Source organism: Phyllopteryx taeniolatus, chromosome 14 (assembly GCF_024500385.1).
Source record: "Phyllopteryx taeniolatus isolate TA_2022b chromosome 14, UOR_Ptae_1.2, whole genome shotgun sequence".
Lineage (NCBI taxonomy): Eukaryota > Metazoa > Chordata > Actinopteri > Syngnathiformes > Syngnathidae > Phyllopteryx > Phyllopteryx taeniolatus.
Genome location: NC_084515.1, coordinates 21,021,224 through 21,035,183, shown reverse-complemented (window position 1 = coordinate 21,035,183; position 13,960 = coordinate 21,021,224). Strand labels below are relative to the sequence as shown.

The 13,960-nt window shown below is 39.7% G+C and overlaps 1 protein-coding gene across 4 annotated transcripts in view; it reads right to left on the bottom strand.

Annotated features, from left to right (window-relative positions):
* Positions 1-13,960, bottom strand: part of pappa2 (pappalysin 2) — a 64,831-nt gene that overhangs the window by 38,696 nt on the left and 12,175 nt on the right. For all 4 annotated transcript variants that reach the window (XM_061797830.1, XM_061797827.1, XM_061797829.1 and 1 more), the window contains exons 6-15: positions 12,324-12,463; positions 11,971-12,124; positions 11,640-11,832; positions 9,213-9,346; positions 7,429-7,611; positions 6,533-6,836; positions 2,910-3,038; positions 2,745-2,830; positions 2,097-2,293; positions 188-301 (exon numbers count right to left, since the gene is read on the bottom strand). In XM_061797830.1, the coding sequence (XP_061653814.1) occupies positions 188-301; positions 2,097-2,293; positions 2,745-2,830; positions 2,910-3,038; positions 6,533-6,836; positions 7,429-7,611; positions 9,213-9,346; positions 11,640-11,832; positions 11,971-12,124; positions 12,324-12,463 (1,634 nt within the window). The remainder of the gene's footprint in view (positions 1-187; positions 302-2,096; positions 2,294-2,744; positions 2,831-2,909; positions 3,039-6,532; positions 6,837-7,428; positions 7,612-9,212; positions 9,347-11,639; positions 11,833-11,970; positions 12,125-12,323; positions 12,464-13,960) is intronic.

Genomic DNA, 13,960 nt, shown 5'->3' with positions numbered 1-13,960 from the left:
CTGATATGGATCAATAAAACTATGAAACAAAACTACAAAATATGAATAAGCAAAGGCTCAATAATAGCCGACCAAACGGTCTGGAAAATGATTTGTTTGACTTGACATAAAGTGATTGAAATTGTGAAAGACAAAGTATAGCAACCCACATGCATACTGAAGAGGAAGAACAGTTGCAATCACTTACCTTTAGCCAAAAAGGATGTTCTACATCATTACTTTTGTCAGAATGAGCTGTGCAAGGGAACCATGCATCAGTGGGCAGTTTTTCACTCACATCCATGTACTGGTACCTACAAAGCTTTACAAAGTAAATACACACAGCAGGTTTTATACACTCCCTTCCAAAATTACTGGAACAGTAAGACCAATTTGTTTCTTTTTGACTGAAGATATTTGGCTTTGAAAGCCAAAGATGATTATGAGACAAGAGATCAACATTTCAGGTTAGATTCCTTGTGTTACTGTACATCTAAGATCGGATAACCAACTGAGAAGATCACAAGATATCACAACTTAGACATTATTTGTGACCCCCCCCCCCCCCAAAAAAAATAGGTGGGCAAATGTATTGGAAAAGATAAAGAAGAAATAAATAAAGAAGGTCAAAGTGAATAACTATTTAGATGCAAATCCTTTGCCTACTGAGTCTGTTTCCAATCGACATCTCCACATATTTGCATTCTTCTTTTGAGATGTTTTTCCAATCTTTCACCACAGCTTCTTTGAATTGTTTATTTTGAGGGCTTACTTGTTTCAGTCTCCTCTTTAGCCAGTAAAATACATGCTCTATCATTTTCAAGTCTGGATATTCAGTTGGCCATTCTAAACCTCCCCTTCACACCCCTAATGAACTCCTTTGTTGAAGGATCTCCTAATAGTTTGGTTGCATCATACTTTCAATTAATAGACAAAATATTTTTATAGACTTCAGAGTTCATTTTACTGCTGCCATCTGTGAGCTCATCCGTAAAAAGCTATAAAAGCCAGAACCAGACATGACCGCCACTGAATTTGTTGTTTGGGGGTGCCTTTTCTGGACACTCGCATTACAAAACCAAGGTGTTTTTTTTTTGTTTTTTTTTAATGAAATTGACACAAGTACACTAAGTCCATGTTAGAGAGTCACTCTATGGAGCTGTAAATATCCAAAATAAGGGCATTGAAGCAATCGCAATCACAACTGGACTGTTCTGCTTGTCTTTGATGACGTTTTGTCTCTCATCTGATATCTTTTAAGTTGTGTACCAGATCCAGATAGAAATCCCTAAATACCTGGAAATACAAGCTGTTGATCTCTCATATTGATTTTTATGGTGTCAAACCCAAACATTTCAGTCGATGGCAAAAATTAAGGAATTGGTCAACATTTTCGCAAAATATTTTTGGAAGGGTGTATGTAGACTTTGGCTTGCCCATCTCTCCAAAAGTCAACAAGAAAAATATTTACCAATAACAAAGAAAAGATAAAGAGCCGAATTAAAGTTTACGCAAAACCTATTCTACAATCACGTCAGCTCAAGTATGTAATAGAGCTTGCTCCTGCTATTCAGCACCAAGTCCTGCTGCCAAAAGCGTGAAAAATTTGCGCCCACCCAAAAAGAATTGGAATTTCTTATAGATGCCGCAAGGCGGTGGCAAATCGCTCTTTTTTTATTCGACGAGGCTATGACTTGTCATGATCTGTGTTTTTTGTTCATGTTGTTTAAATATATCACCCAAATATATTTTTCTCTACACTACACTACACCATCAGTGACTGGGATGATGATGATTATTATTATAATAATTACTGTATAGTAGGAGCAGTAGAAATTGGTAGTAGTTGTAATGTAATGTTATGTAATAGTAATGTTTTATTGTTGTGGCTGGTTACACTTATTGTGCAGTGTAACACATTAGTTAAAGTTTACTGTAACTGCAAATATATATATATATATATATATGTATATATATATATATATATATACACACACACAGACCCTTTCCAAAAAATTGAATTATCTATACTATATTATCTATAACTATCTATAACTCTACTGTACTATACTATCATCTAGAATTTTTTCCTAAGCCTTCTGGTTTACATGTCATACTTTTTGAAATGATGGTTCACCAGTGGCAGCATGGGCGGGACAGTGGTCAGGGTCCTGATGCGAAGCTGTAGCAGTAGATGCCCACTGGTCTGTGTAACCCAAAGGTGTAAAATAACCACAGTCCTGAACACTGGAAACCCGTTCAAAATCTTCGCACACGCCGTCCCCATCAAAAACATAACATTGGCTGGGTTCACCTATTGGAAAAAGAGCACAGGAAAGAAGGATTTATGAAAGAATAAATATCCACATTTGAGCGACCGGTTAGAGCGTCTGCCTCACAGTTCTGAGGACCGGGGTTCAAATCCCGGCCCCGCCTGTGTGGAGTTTCTCCGGGCACTCCGGTTTCTATATAATATATATATTATATAAACAAACAACCATTCGCAAACAACCATTCGCACTCACATTCACACCCGGAGAAAAGCCACGCAGGCACGGGGAGAACATGCAAACCCCGGTCACCAGAACTGTGAGGCAGATGTGCTAACCAGTCTCCCACCATGCCGCTCCTTAACTTTTATTACTTCAAATACACCTGAATTAGCCTCCAAACGCTTCAAGAACCCCAACAAAGATGGACTGCTGAATATGCTTCTACTAAACAGCGTGTTCACAGTTTCCACAGAAATGCTTTTCGAGACTCACCAATGCAGTTGAAGCCCTTCTCCTTGTGACATTTCTTGGAGCAGCCATCACCATCCAACAAATTGCCATTGTCACATTCTTCTGTCCTACAGAGTCAGTACAGACACTATCGGTTTAGTCTTTATCAATTGCCTATTTGCATAGTAGTCATTAAAGTGTGCCTACCCACGAATGACACCGTCTCCGCAGTAGGGCTGCCCGTGAGTGTAAAAAAGGGATGGGGAGATATTGCTGAGAAGACCACCAATCTCCACCTGGATCATGTACTCATAGCTTTCTCCCGTTTTTACAGTCCTGGAAAGAAGAACATTTACTTCCTTTACTTAGATGTGTGGCTTCAGGAAATTACACTTTACAGCTTTACACACATGTACATTTCTATAAAGCATTGATATTCATGTTAGGTTTACTTTATATGTGCTGGAATGAATAGAATGCGTTGCAATGAATGGAATGAAACTCTTCCAGAAAACATTGCAGTGCATTGCCCTCAAAATGTCAACTTGCAATTTCCATGGACGTCACCAAACCAAGAAGTAAGAAAAAGAAGAAGAAGAAAAAAAGGTGGGATATTAAACTTTTCACTGTTAATATGCTCCCTCCGCTGCTTTCAGGGTGCATTCAACAACGGTGGACGACTGGTTTAGCACATCTGTCTCACAGTTCTGAGGACTGGGGTTCAATCCCCGGCCCCGCCTGTGTGGAGTTTGCATGTTCTCCCCGTGCCTGCGTGGCTTTTCTCTGGGCACTCTGGTTTCCTCCCACATTCCAAAACCTTGCATTGTAGGTTAATTGAAGACTCTAAATTGCCCGCAGGTGTGGATGTGAGTGCAAATGGTTGGCTGTTTCTATGTGCCCTGCGATTGGCTGGCGACCAGTTCAGGGTGTACCCCGACTCTCGCCTGAAGATAGCTGGGCTAGGATAGGGTCCGGCGTGCCCGCGACCCTAATGTGCTAACCAGTCGGCCACCGTGCCACCCCCAATTGCCTAATTGCACCCCAAAATAGCATGGCATGGGCTTATTGAAGACAAACTATGGTGGTTATATATAAATATATATATATATATATATATATATATTTATATATAACCACCATATATATATATATATATATATATATATATATATATATATATATATATATTCAAGTGTGATGTTGAAGTCTGACAGCCCGGTGAGACGTGGTTAGTAAGTCTGCCTCACAGTCAGACAGTCAGACTCCAGCTCCCCGCAACCCTGAACAGGATAAGCAGAATAGAAAATGGACCGATATTCATCGATACAGGACTTGGCTAGCAGTCCACACATACAGTATGATTCCCCTTGCTCTCTTTTGTTGTATGTATTAATGCCTACAAATGCCTCCTATGACTAAAACGGCCCTACATTCTGGCGTAATAGCTCCATCTGTTGCTTTGGCATACACTCAACAGCCTGGATTTTTACTGCCTGTGTAGACGTAGATTTATTGACCTAAGAGAAAGGTAATAAAATGGAATGAGGGGAAACCGTTCAAAACCATGGATTTAACCGTGATGAAATCCAAAACGATACAAACATTTCGCAAGCACCACTGTGACACAACTAAACTCAAAGTACCTGTGCAAATACATTTTCAAATTTATTACAATCTACCTCTTGTAACCCTTTATAAACACAATGAAGATACATAATACATAACGTCCTTGACAGGGGACATAGAATTGAAATTCCAAATAATTACCATCCGAAACGTGAGGGTGAGAGTTGAGCATGGAATGTTACGCAAGAATCTTATCCAACACTTTGATTTAAACTTTTAACCTGAAATTATACCAAAATCCAAAGTACAACTGAAGGTTTTTTCTAAACCTAGTAAGAGTAAATATAGGAAAGTCACTTATTTGCACCAGTACCTCATCTTTGCGTGCTAGCGGCGCAATGAGTAAAGTGACTGACAACGGATCCGAAGATTCTAGGTTTGACTCCCGGCTAGCTTAAGCACATTTTAGGGCATAAAAAATGTCAGCTTCGTTGAATGTGGACAAAGAGAGCGAGACAGCATGCAGCAATGGACGTTCCAACACCAACATCCCCCTCTGCACCTATTGTGTCCCTGAGCAAGACACCAATACCGGGAGCTTCTCTCCGGGTCCTAAGTCACTCACGGCTTCAGTGCATGCCACAAACTGAAGAGGGCAAATTTCTAGAATATGCATGCGTCACAAGGAAAATAAAAATATTTTTTTAAGGACGAGGACTTAGTAGTAGTAAATTGCTCGAGCAAATCCAAGCAGTCGCTGGTGTTCATGGCCTCTGATTCCACAATAGGTTACTTTTCAAAATATGTTGGCACTTCCGTTGCTTTACCTCTGCTGTATCATCCTCAGAACTCTCACCCCAAATCGACCAGTTCAGGGTGTACCCAGCCTATTACCCAAAATCAGCTGGGATAGGCGCCAGTACGCCCGCGACCCAAATGGGAATAAGTGGTTCAGCGAATGGATGGATGGAAAAACCTTTTAACCTTTTTAACCTCGTGCTTGATTTCCTTTGATTGGTTGCTCTTTATAAGGCAAAGACCAAAGTACCATTAGCTTGCTTATTGGGCGGCATCTGTTTATGATGTCTTTTATGGATCACAAACTTGTTTAAAGATTCATTGCTGTATTTAAGCCTTGGCATTTCAGCATTCTCATTCGTCGTGTCTCGAACTTTTCATATCTGATACAGAATCAAGTGCTACACCCTGTTGTACCCATCTACAAAAGGCAACCTAACCTCATGGCTTACCCTGTGGAATTAATCTTTATGATATTTATAATGATGTTTTGGTTTAATTTTTTTCACAGTGGTTCAACCCTCAATTTTCCTTTGAAGAGCCCAGAGGGTCTTTCTTCCTTTGGCTTTTTGCTCACAAATGATTGTGCGACATGAAATCTGCCTAAAAACTAGCAAGGACTATCAGCCGATATTACAACTATTATCACTCCTCATCAAACTGTTTTAACAGGGCAACCGTCAATAATAGATTACAACATCACAGCATTTTTAGTAATTGCTGCAATGCTATTGTATTTCCACAAATAAAACTGGGTGGGCGGCACGTGATAGACGGGTTAGCAAATCTGCCTCACAGTTCTGAGGACCGGGGTTCAATCCCCGGCCCCGCCTGCGTGGGTTTTCTCCGGGCACTCCGGTTTTCTCCCACATCCCAAAAACATGCATGGTAGGTTCATTGGAAACTCGAAATTGTCCAGCGGTATGAATGTGAGTGCGAATGGTTGTTTGTTTCTATGTGCCCTGCGATTGTACCCCGCCTCTCGCCCGAAGATATCTGGGATAGGCTCCAGCACCCCCGCGACCCGTGTGAGGATAAGCGTTATGAGAAAAGGAATGAATGAATGAACACTGGGTGGTGGTGGTGGTTTTTGTACCAATAGTTTTTGTTCCACCTCCTTTTGACTTTGTTTGACGGAACTTTTTTTTGTTAGTCTATTAACGGAAAATGCGTCACATTTACAATGATTGCATATGTTGATTTTCGGTAGACTCGATAAAAAATTCCAGCACAAAAGCATAATATTCTCAGCAGAGCTATTCCTTCAATTAAAAAAAAATGCTCCTGACATCCATAATTTTCTTACAAGGAGAATGATTCATTGACATTGAATAAAACAGTGTGCAATTGGCCTTGACAGAGGTCAGTGCTAAATGATAGCTTTAATTTTGCTGAACTCCATCTTGACCTTGTTTTGGTCAGCTTCGAAATATTGCATCATGCATCAATAATCACTTAATAGTCACCTGTCCGTGAACGTCTGCTGGGTCTGAGGTGATGGCAATTTGGTGGTGAAAGGTGGCCGCCGGTGAATCCGATACAGCAAAGGGCGACAGTCAGAGCAGAGAGGACTACCGGGGCCAGAAGACAACATTGCAGCATCAATCTCCATCTTCTCATCAAAGGTGCAGAGCTTTATGGCACTGATGGCAACATTGTTGGTATCGAGGCGCAGGGTGAAGGGCATGTCACAGAAGACGTGCTGTGGTCCAAGGTTCAAGGTTTTACCTGTGTCTATTATCAGCTCTATGTCAGCAATGGCAGGATTATCTGAGAAGAGGCAAATGAATGAAGTCGATAAATACACATTTGTTTCTTTTAAAAACGAATAATGAAACCTAAAATAATGTTTTGACTCTTTGAACCCCATACATAATGGATACACATGTAGGTCCTAAAGCATTTGGAAAATAACAGTGCTTTATGATTTCATTTTTACAGACACCAGATTGGATGTGGTTGAAGTGTACAATGAATGAGCCCTTTTTCTAGCCATATCACGCATACCACAACATATGCATCGTGGTGATACGTGATGAAGGCAAAATCATTCAAATGCCGGCAAGGTTCAGATTTTTCTGGACTTAATAGCAGATGTATTTTGACTATCATTTTTAAATGTTATGATAATACATTTAGAGAAAAGGGTAGTTAAAAAAATACCCTACTATTCTCCCATACAAAAGTCATCGAAGCATGCCTTTATGGACTTGCACTGGGGTAGTTATTCTCGAAAAAGAAAGCCTTCTCCAAACTTCCCAAGGGTTTCAACGCGTAGAATTTTAAAAATCTTTTGTGTGTCCAAAGACTATTATTTATATAGTGTGCCACTGTACTATAAAAATTTGAACATGAGACTTACTAGTTGAAATGTATGTTATCCAGAGGGTAAGAGTGTGTGGGACAATGGGGTGGAGAAATTTCAGTGTGAGGGTACAGCCCTCCGTCTCAGGACAAGGTGATGTCACATTAGTATCATAAAGGTTGAGGTCAGGACTCCACGCTTGGAGACTAGGCTCACATGGCTGCTCAACATCAGGTGGGCCTGGAGTTTGAAAACACAACACAGAATAGGACTATTACCATCATTTCTCATGTATAATGGGCATTTGGTTTCCCCCAAAAATGTCAAAAGTCAAAAGTGTGCATTATACATACATAGGTATAGGGGGAAATGAAAAAAACTTTCACATTTTATAAATGTATGCCGCCATCTAGAGGTTATGAAAAAGCTGTACAGTTTCATTCCAATATGCCACCGCCACCTAGAGGTTATAAAAAGGTGTACACTTTCATTCTAATATGACAGGGGTACGTATGACTGCATATATGTACACTTGTGCTCATAAGTTTACATACCCAGGCAGAATTTGTGCAGTCGTTTTTTTAAATAAGACTGATGACTGAACAACAACCATCATTAATTTATTTATGGTTGTGTTTTGCTTAATGATAATGCTTTTCTGAAATGCTTGAGAGTTTAATTTGAAGCCCATTAAAATAAAATTAAATGTGTTTCGCCTGATTCTTCATGTTTTCTTTAAAGAATTGTGCCCATCTTACAAATTCTGCCTTGGTAATCAAACATATGAGCACAACTGTGTGCTTTCCCGTTTACCAAATAAAAGTAGGGCTGTTAATTTCAAAATAAGAGCAAGTAAATAAAAACAAAGTATTATGTGTTCAAATTAAGTGCTTAACTTCAGAATAATCCTTTGAAAAAACTAACAAAATACAGCTAATGCTTCATGTTTTGATCATATGGGTAGAAGCAAAATCATGCATTGTAAAAATGCATTATACATACAGTGGGTACGAAAAGTATTCGGACCCCCTTAAATTTTTCACTCTTTGTTATTTTGCAGCCATTTGTTAAAATCATTTAAGTTCATTTTTTTCCTCATTAATGTCCACACAGCACCCCATATTGAAAGAAACAAAAGTAATTATTGAAATTTTTGCTGATTTATTAAAAAAGAAAAACTGAAATATCACAGAGTAGTCAGACCCTTTGTTGTGACACTCATATATTTAACTTGCTGTCCATTTCTTCTGCTCATCCTTGAGATGGTTCTACACCTTCATTGGACTTGATTAGGAAATCCACACACCTGTCTATATAAGACCTTACAGCACATCTGCCTCACAGTTCTGAGGACCGGGGTTCAAATCCCGGCCCCGCCTGTGTGCAGTTTGCATGTTCTCCCCGTGCCTGCATGGTTTTCTCTGGGTACTGCGGTTTCCTACCCTGTCCCAAAAACATGCATGGTTGGTTGTTTGAAGACTAAATTGCCCGTAGGTGTGAATGTGAGTGCGAATGTTTGTTTGTTTCTATGTGCCCTGCGATTGGCTGGCAACCAGTTCAGGGTGTACCCCCCCCCCCCCCCCCCCCCCCCCCCCCTGCCTGAAGATAGCTGGGATGGGCTCCAGCACGCCCGTGAACCGCGTGAGGAGAAGCGGTAGAGAAAAAGGATGGATGGATGTGTGTGTGTGTGTGTGTATATATTTGTGTATCTGTATCTTGCGTAATCATGCTAAATGTATCTGTCCTACTTCACCGGTTGCATGTTATGAAAAAGATGCATAATAAAAGCAAAGCACAGTACTGTAAATAAAATAAAGCAATATATCAATGGTTTGACTGACCAATCGCCTCGTCAGGTGCCCAGTAGCCAGACGTGTCACAGATGCGAGATGAGGCCGCCTCATAGGCATACTGGTGGAAAACACCATCTTTCTCACATTCCCCACAGTTGACAGCAGACAAGTGGGAGGAGGAGCTAGAAGAAGAGAAAAACATATGAAGGCTTGTGTTGCTTTGCCACTTTTAATACAACAGCAATGCTTGCTATGTTGATCCATACAGTGGTATCACAGAATTCAAACAGAAAATTGGAACTTGGCATAGATTTCAAGAAAGGTTTGGCCAAGCTTTGAGGTCAAATTGTTGGCACGCATGATGTCATTTGAGGTTTAATTCGCAAACAAACCTTGCAAGACCTCAGCGAGCCAAGAGTTGAGTAACAACAAGGAGTAGAGAGTGAGAGGGGGAGGGTGCAGAGATGGTATCATCCCGGTAGTGGGATAGCTGCTAGCTGTCACCGCTAGTGTGATGCACTAACTGGCTCGCTGCTTTTTGGGTTTTCACTTGTTACTAAAGGTAGCCGCTTTTATTGATTTTAAATTTTTTTTAAATAACATACACTCACATACAGCTACAAAAGTATGTGAATCCTTCGGAACTGCCTGGATTTCTGCACTAATCGGATAGAAACCTGATCTGATCAGTCACAACAATAGATATACACAGTTGTTGTTTTTTTAAACTAATACCACACAAGCAATCATACAGTATGTTTTCATGTTTTTACTGAACACAACATGTAAATGTCAAAAAAAATCTTGGCTTTAATAACTGGTTGACCCTCTTTTGGCGGCAGTAACCTTAACCAAGCATTTCCTGTCATTGCAGATCAGACCTGCACAATGTTCAAGAGGAATTTTGGACCGTTCCTTTTTCGAAAACTGTTTCAGTTCAGCAATTCTCTTGAAATGTTTGGTGTTAATCACTCTCTTGAGGTCATGCCACAGCATCTCAGTCGGGCTGATGTTAGGACTGACTGAGCGATTCCAGAGGGCACATTTTCTTCTGTTGAGGCCTTTCAGGTGTCCATTGGGTCGTCTTGTCGCACCGCCCATCTTCTGTTGAACTTCAACTGGCAGACAGATAGTCTTGAATTCCCCTGCAAAATGTCTTCATAGACTTGGACATTCATTTATCTGTCAATGTTAGCAATGCGTCCAGGCCCTGAGTTAAAGAAAAAAAAAAAAAGTGTGTTCCTTCCACACTTAATCACTCCACACAATACAGTAGTTTGCCAGTCGTGCTTTAAAAGATAAAGGTGGTCTTTTGGAAACTTCAAACACGAAACAATGTTTTTTTTGGACAGCAGGGGGTTCCTCCATGTTGTTCTCCAATGACATCCATTCTTGTTGATATTTTTACAGAGTTGCTAGCATGTTGTTAGCATGTATCAGAGATTTCTGTAAAGTCTTAAGCCGATGCACTAGGATTTTTCTTCACCTCAATGAGCATTTTGCACTGTGCTCATGCAATCATCTATACAGGACAGCCACTCCTAGGGATAGCAGCAAAAGTCAGGAACTTTCTCTATTTAAAACGTTCTTTCTCACCATGCACTAATAAACAACAAGGATTTTATAAATTTGTTTGTGAATCTTTTCAGCTTCATTCCTGCAAGTTAACAATTCTTGATTGTTGGCAGAGCTTTTTTGTGCAAGGGACGGATCACGTCAAAAAAATGCTTTTTGAGAACTGAAAACTTCAAACTGGCACGTGTGTTTTTATAGGGCACGGCAGCTTTAAATGACATCTCCAATCTTCGTGTGTCCAATAAAATTATGAAAACATATCATTGTTTACATTGTATTAATTTAAGCAAACTGTGTTTGTCTCTTGTTATGACTTAGATGAAGATCAGATCACATTTCATGACAAGTTTATGCAGAAATCCAGGTAATTCTAAAGGGTTCACATACTTTGTCTTTCACCTGTATATAGTAGTATGGTATTGTAGCATTTACAGTATATAGTTGGCATAATATACTGTAGTATGTGAGTGTTGTTGTTTTACCATTTTTAATATTACATTAGTTAACTTCTTATTGCTTGTAAAGGTACTAACCTTATTTTGCATTCTGTTTTATTTACATTTTATACAACATTCCAACTTCATTGGAATTGGGGTTTGTATGATAATAATAGTTTGGTGGAGTAATTCAAATTAAATGATGATTTATGGAAATGTTGCCATGCCATTTTGGAATAAAAAAAAAAAAAACATATTCATTAGCCATTTGTCACCATTGACTGGTTTATTATCTTAGCACTTTGTCAGCCCATAATGTCAGTGTGATGATATACCCGCATCAATAATATGTTTGAGTTCAAGTTGCCATAACAAATTGCAGGTTGAATCATGGATTAGGTTAAATGGACATTTTAACACAAACAAAACAAACAAAAATTGTACAGGAGACAGTTATTGGTACCTTTGATAGAGTGGCCCCGTTAATGGCGCTAGCCAATAAATAGAGACAGAATCTGGACTCTGGTCAGTCACCATTGCTGGCACAGGGATGGCACCAGGTAAACGTTCCATCAACCAGTTCTGATAGACCAAGTCAAGATAACAGTGCATCCTGGCTACTTGGTTGGGAGTAAAATGATTGGTGCAGTTGTCATCTATGAAAGGGAAAACAATTAGGACAATTGATCAAGGGATAATTGTGGATTCATCAACTTCATCCTATAGCCGGTATGGTGGTAAGTGAGATCAGGTTCATTTTTGTTTATCCCTTTTATTTTTACAAATTCACTCACCTGTGTAACTCATGTAATTGTTATAAGGGGTGTCCTGATACATGGTGACGCCACATGTATCATTAACAGCTCCAGGATCACGGCAGGCTTTGGATTTGGGCGTTGGTGCGGTGTCGGCACACAGATCTCCTGTTTCCATGGATGGGGTGGTTTCCTGCATACACACAGGACAGAACCAACAAACACAAGTAAATGTCTGGGTACGTCTACGTTGCACAGATGACGAGCCACTTTCTTTCATTTCATTTTTTATTGAGCAAAGTTTCCATATGAAGTAACTATATCAAAAGAAAACACAGAACTATTTAATGTACTGTACATCACGTCTCATTAAAAGCGGACAGCAGTTTTACCTGACACGGGTCATCGCAGGAGTCTCGTTCGCTCACCCCCTTGAAGACATGGTACAGTCCAAATATGTGGCCCATTTCATGGATCATCGTATTGTGGTGTCCGCTTGTGCCGAAGTAGGATGGGTTTAGCACCATTCCACCTGAGCAACAGAGCTAAATATTCTCAGTAATCTTTCAGTATTACAGTTTTACGAGCTAGTAATACACTGACGGTAGACAAATCAGTGTCTGTTTGACTATATTCTAAAGTCCCCTTATCTCTATCACGGGGATAAACAGCATATCTCTTTCATTCGGACTAAACTGAAGAATTGGCTTCAATTGGCAAAGGTCTGAGACGCTCCATCACATGTCATCACATTAGTAATGAAGAGGAACTCATAATAATAGCTATTAGGTCATCATAATTCAATACAATATGTTTCAGATTTACGACTTTACCCCCCACAGTATTGGAACAAAATGATTTCATTTTTGCTGTAGACTGAATACATTTGGGTTTGACATCAAAATATTGTCTGACTACAAAATAAGAGACCAACATTCCAGCATGGTCTTGTCACTGACTTTTCAGCACATTGCAGGAAGTCCTTTGTATTTTTCTTGCTAATGAGAGGTTTGGATCTGCTGGAGCAGCTTCAGTACTTTCATTCATGAAGTCTTCTGGAAACAGCTGATTGTGATACCTTCACGACTGCCCTTTGGGGATTATAATTGCCGTCACGAAGATTTGCTTTGGGGTCTTACTTTACAGCTCGAGTCAGCCCCTGCTGTTTTCCTTTGTTTTCCACCCATTGGACCCCTACTACCTTCTTCATACATTAGCGGTTTCTTTCTTCTTCAGGACATCCCCAATGTTGGTACTCATGGCTATGGCCAATCCTTCTGCCATGGCTCTGATTGAGTTTCCATCTTCTCTCAGCTTCACAATTGCTTGTTTTTTTTGTTTTTTTTTTACTAATTAACAGCCCTCTGGTTTTAACGTTTCACTAACCAATATAAAGGTAAAACCCAAATCTGAAATGAGAGTACACGTTTAGCGCTACTTACTGTTTGAATGACCACCGTAGTAGGACACGCGTTGTCGACAAAACACATTTGCTCACGTGAAAAAGGGTTGAATTCAAACAAAAGATGCTATCTTCTGAATTGTCTATTTGGTCCAGATGGAAACATCTGGAATTGAAGGTGAAAATGTTTCTCTCTTGTCTCTTATTCATGTTTGATGTTAAACCCAAATGTCTACAGCAAAAAAAATGAAATAATTGACTTCATTGCCCCAATATAGTGTAGGTTAAAAATAAACAGCAATATGTAATATATACTATAGATTTACTGTATGTGTGTGTCAAGTTATGTCCATATTCAGGCCCATTGCCTAAAGTTTAAAAAGAAAAAAAAAAACTCATTTAAATGACTTGCCCATGTCTGATCTGACGACTGAAAAATATGTAGTGTCAGCTCAGCCTTTTGTATGAAAATGTCATGCCAACATTGTAATTAGGAAGTTCTTGCTAATCCATACATTAGTCCATTAAATCAAGCTGTGCAGCTCCAAGGAAACCCTGGAGGAGAAGTTGAGTTCTTCTAAATAATTTGGTCCAGCAGATGTCTGCTTCTGCCTCAAAGAATAGATG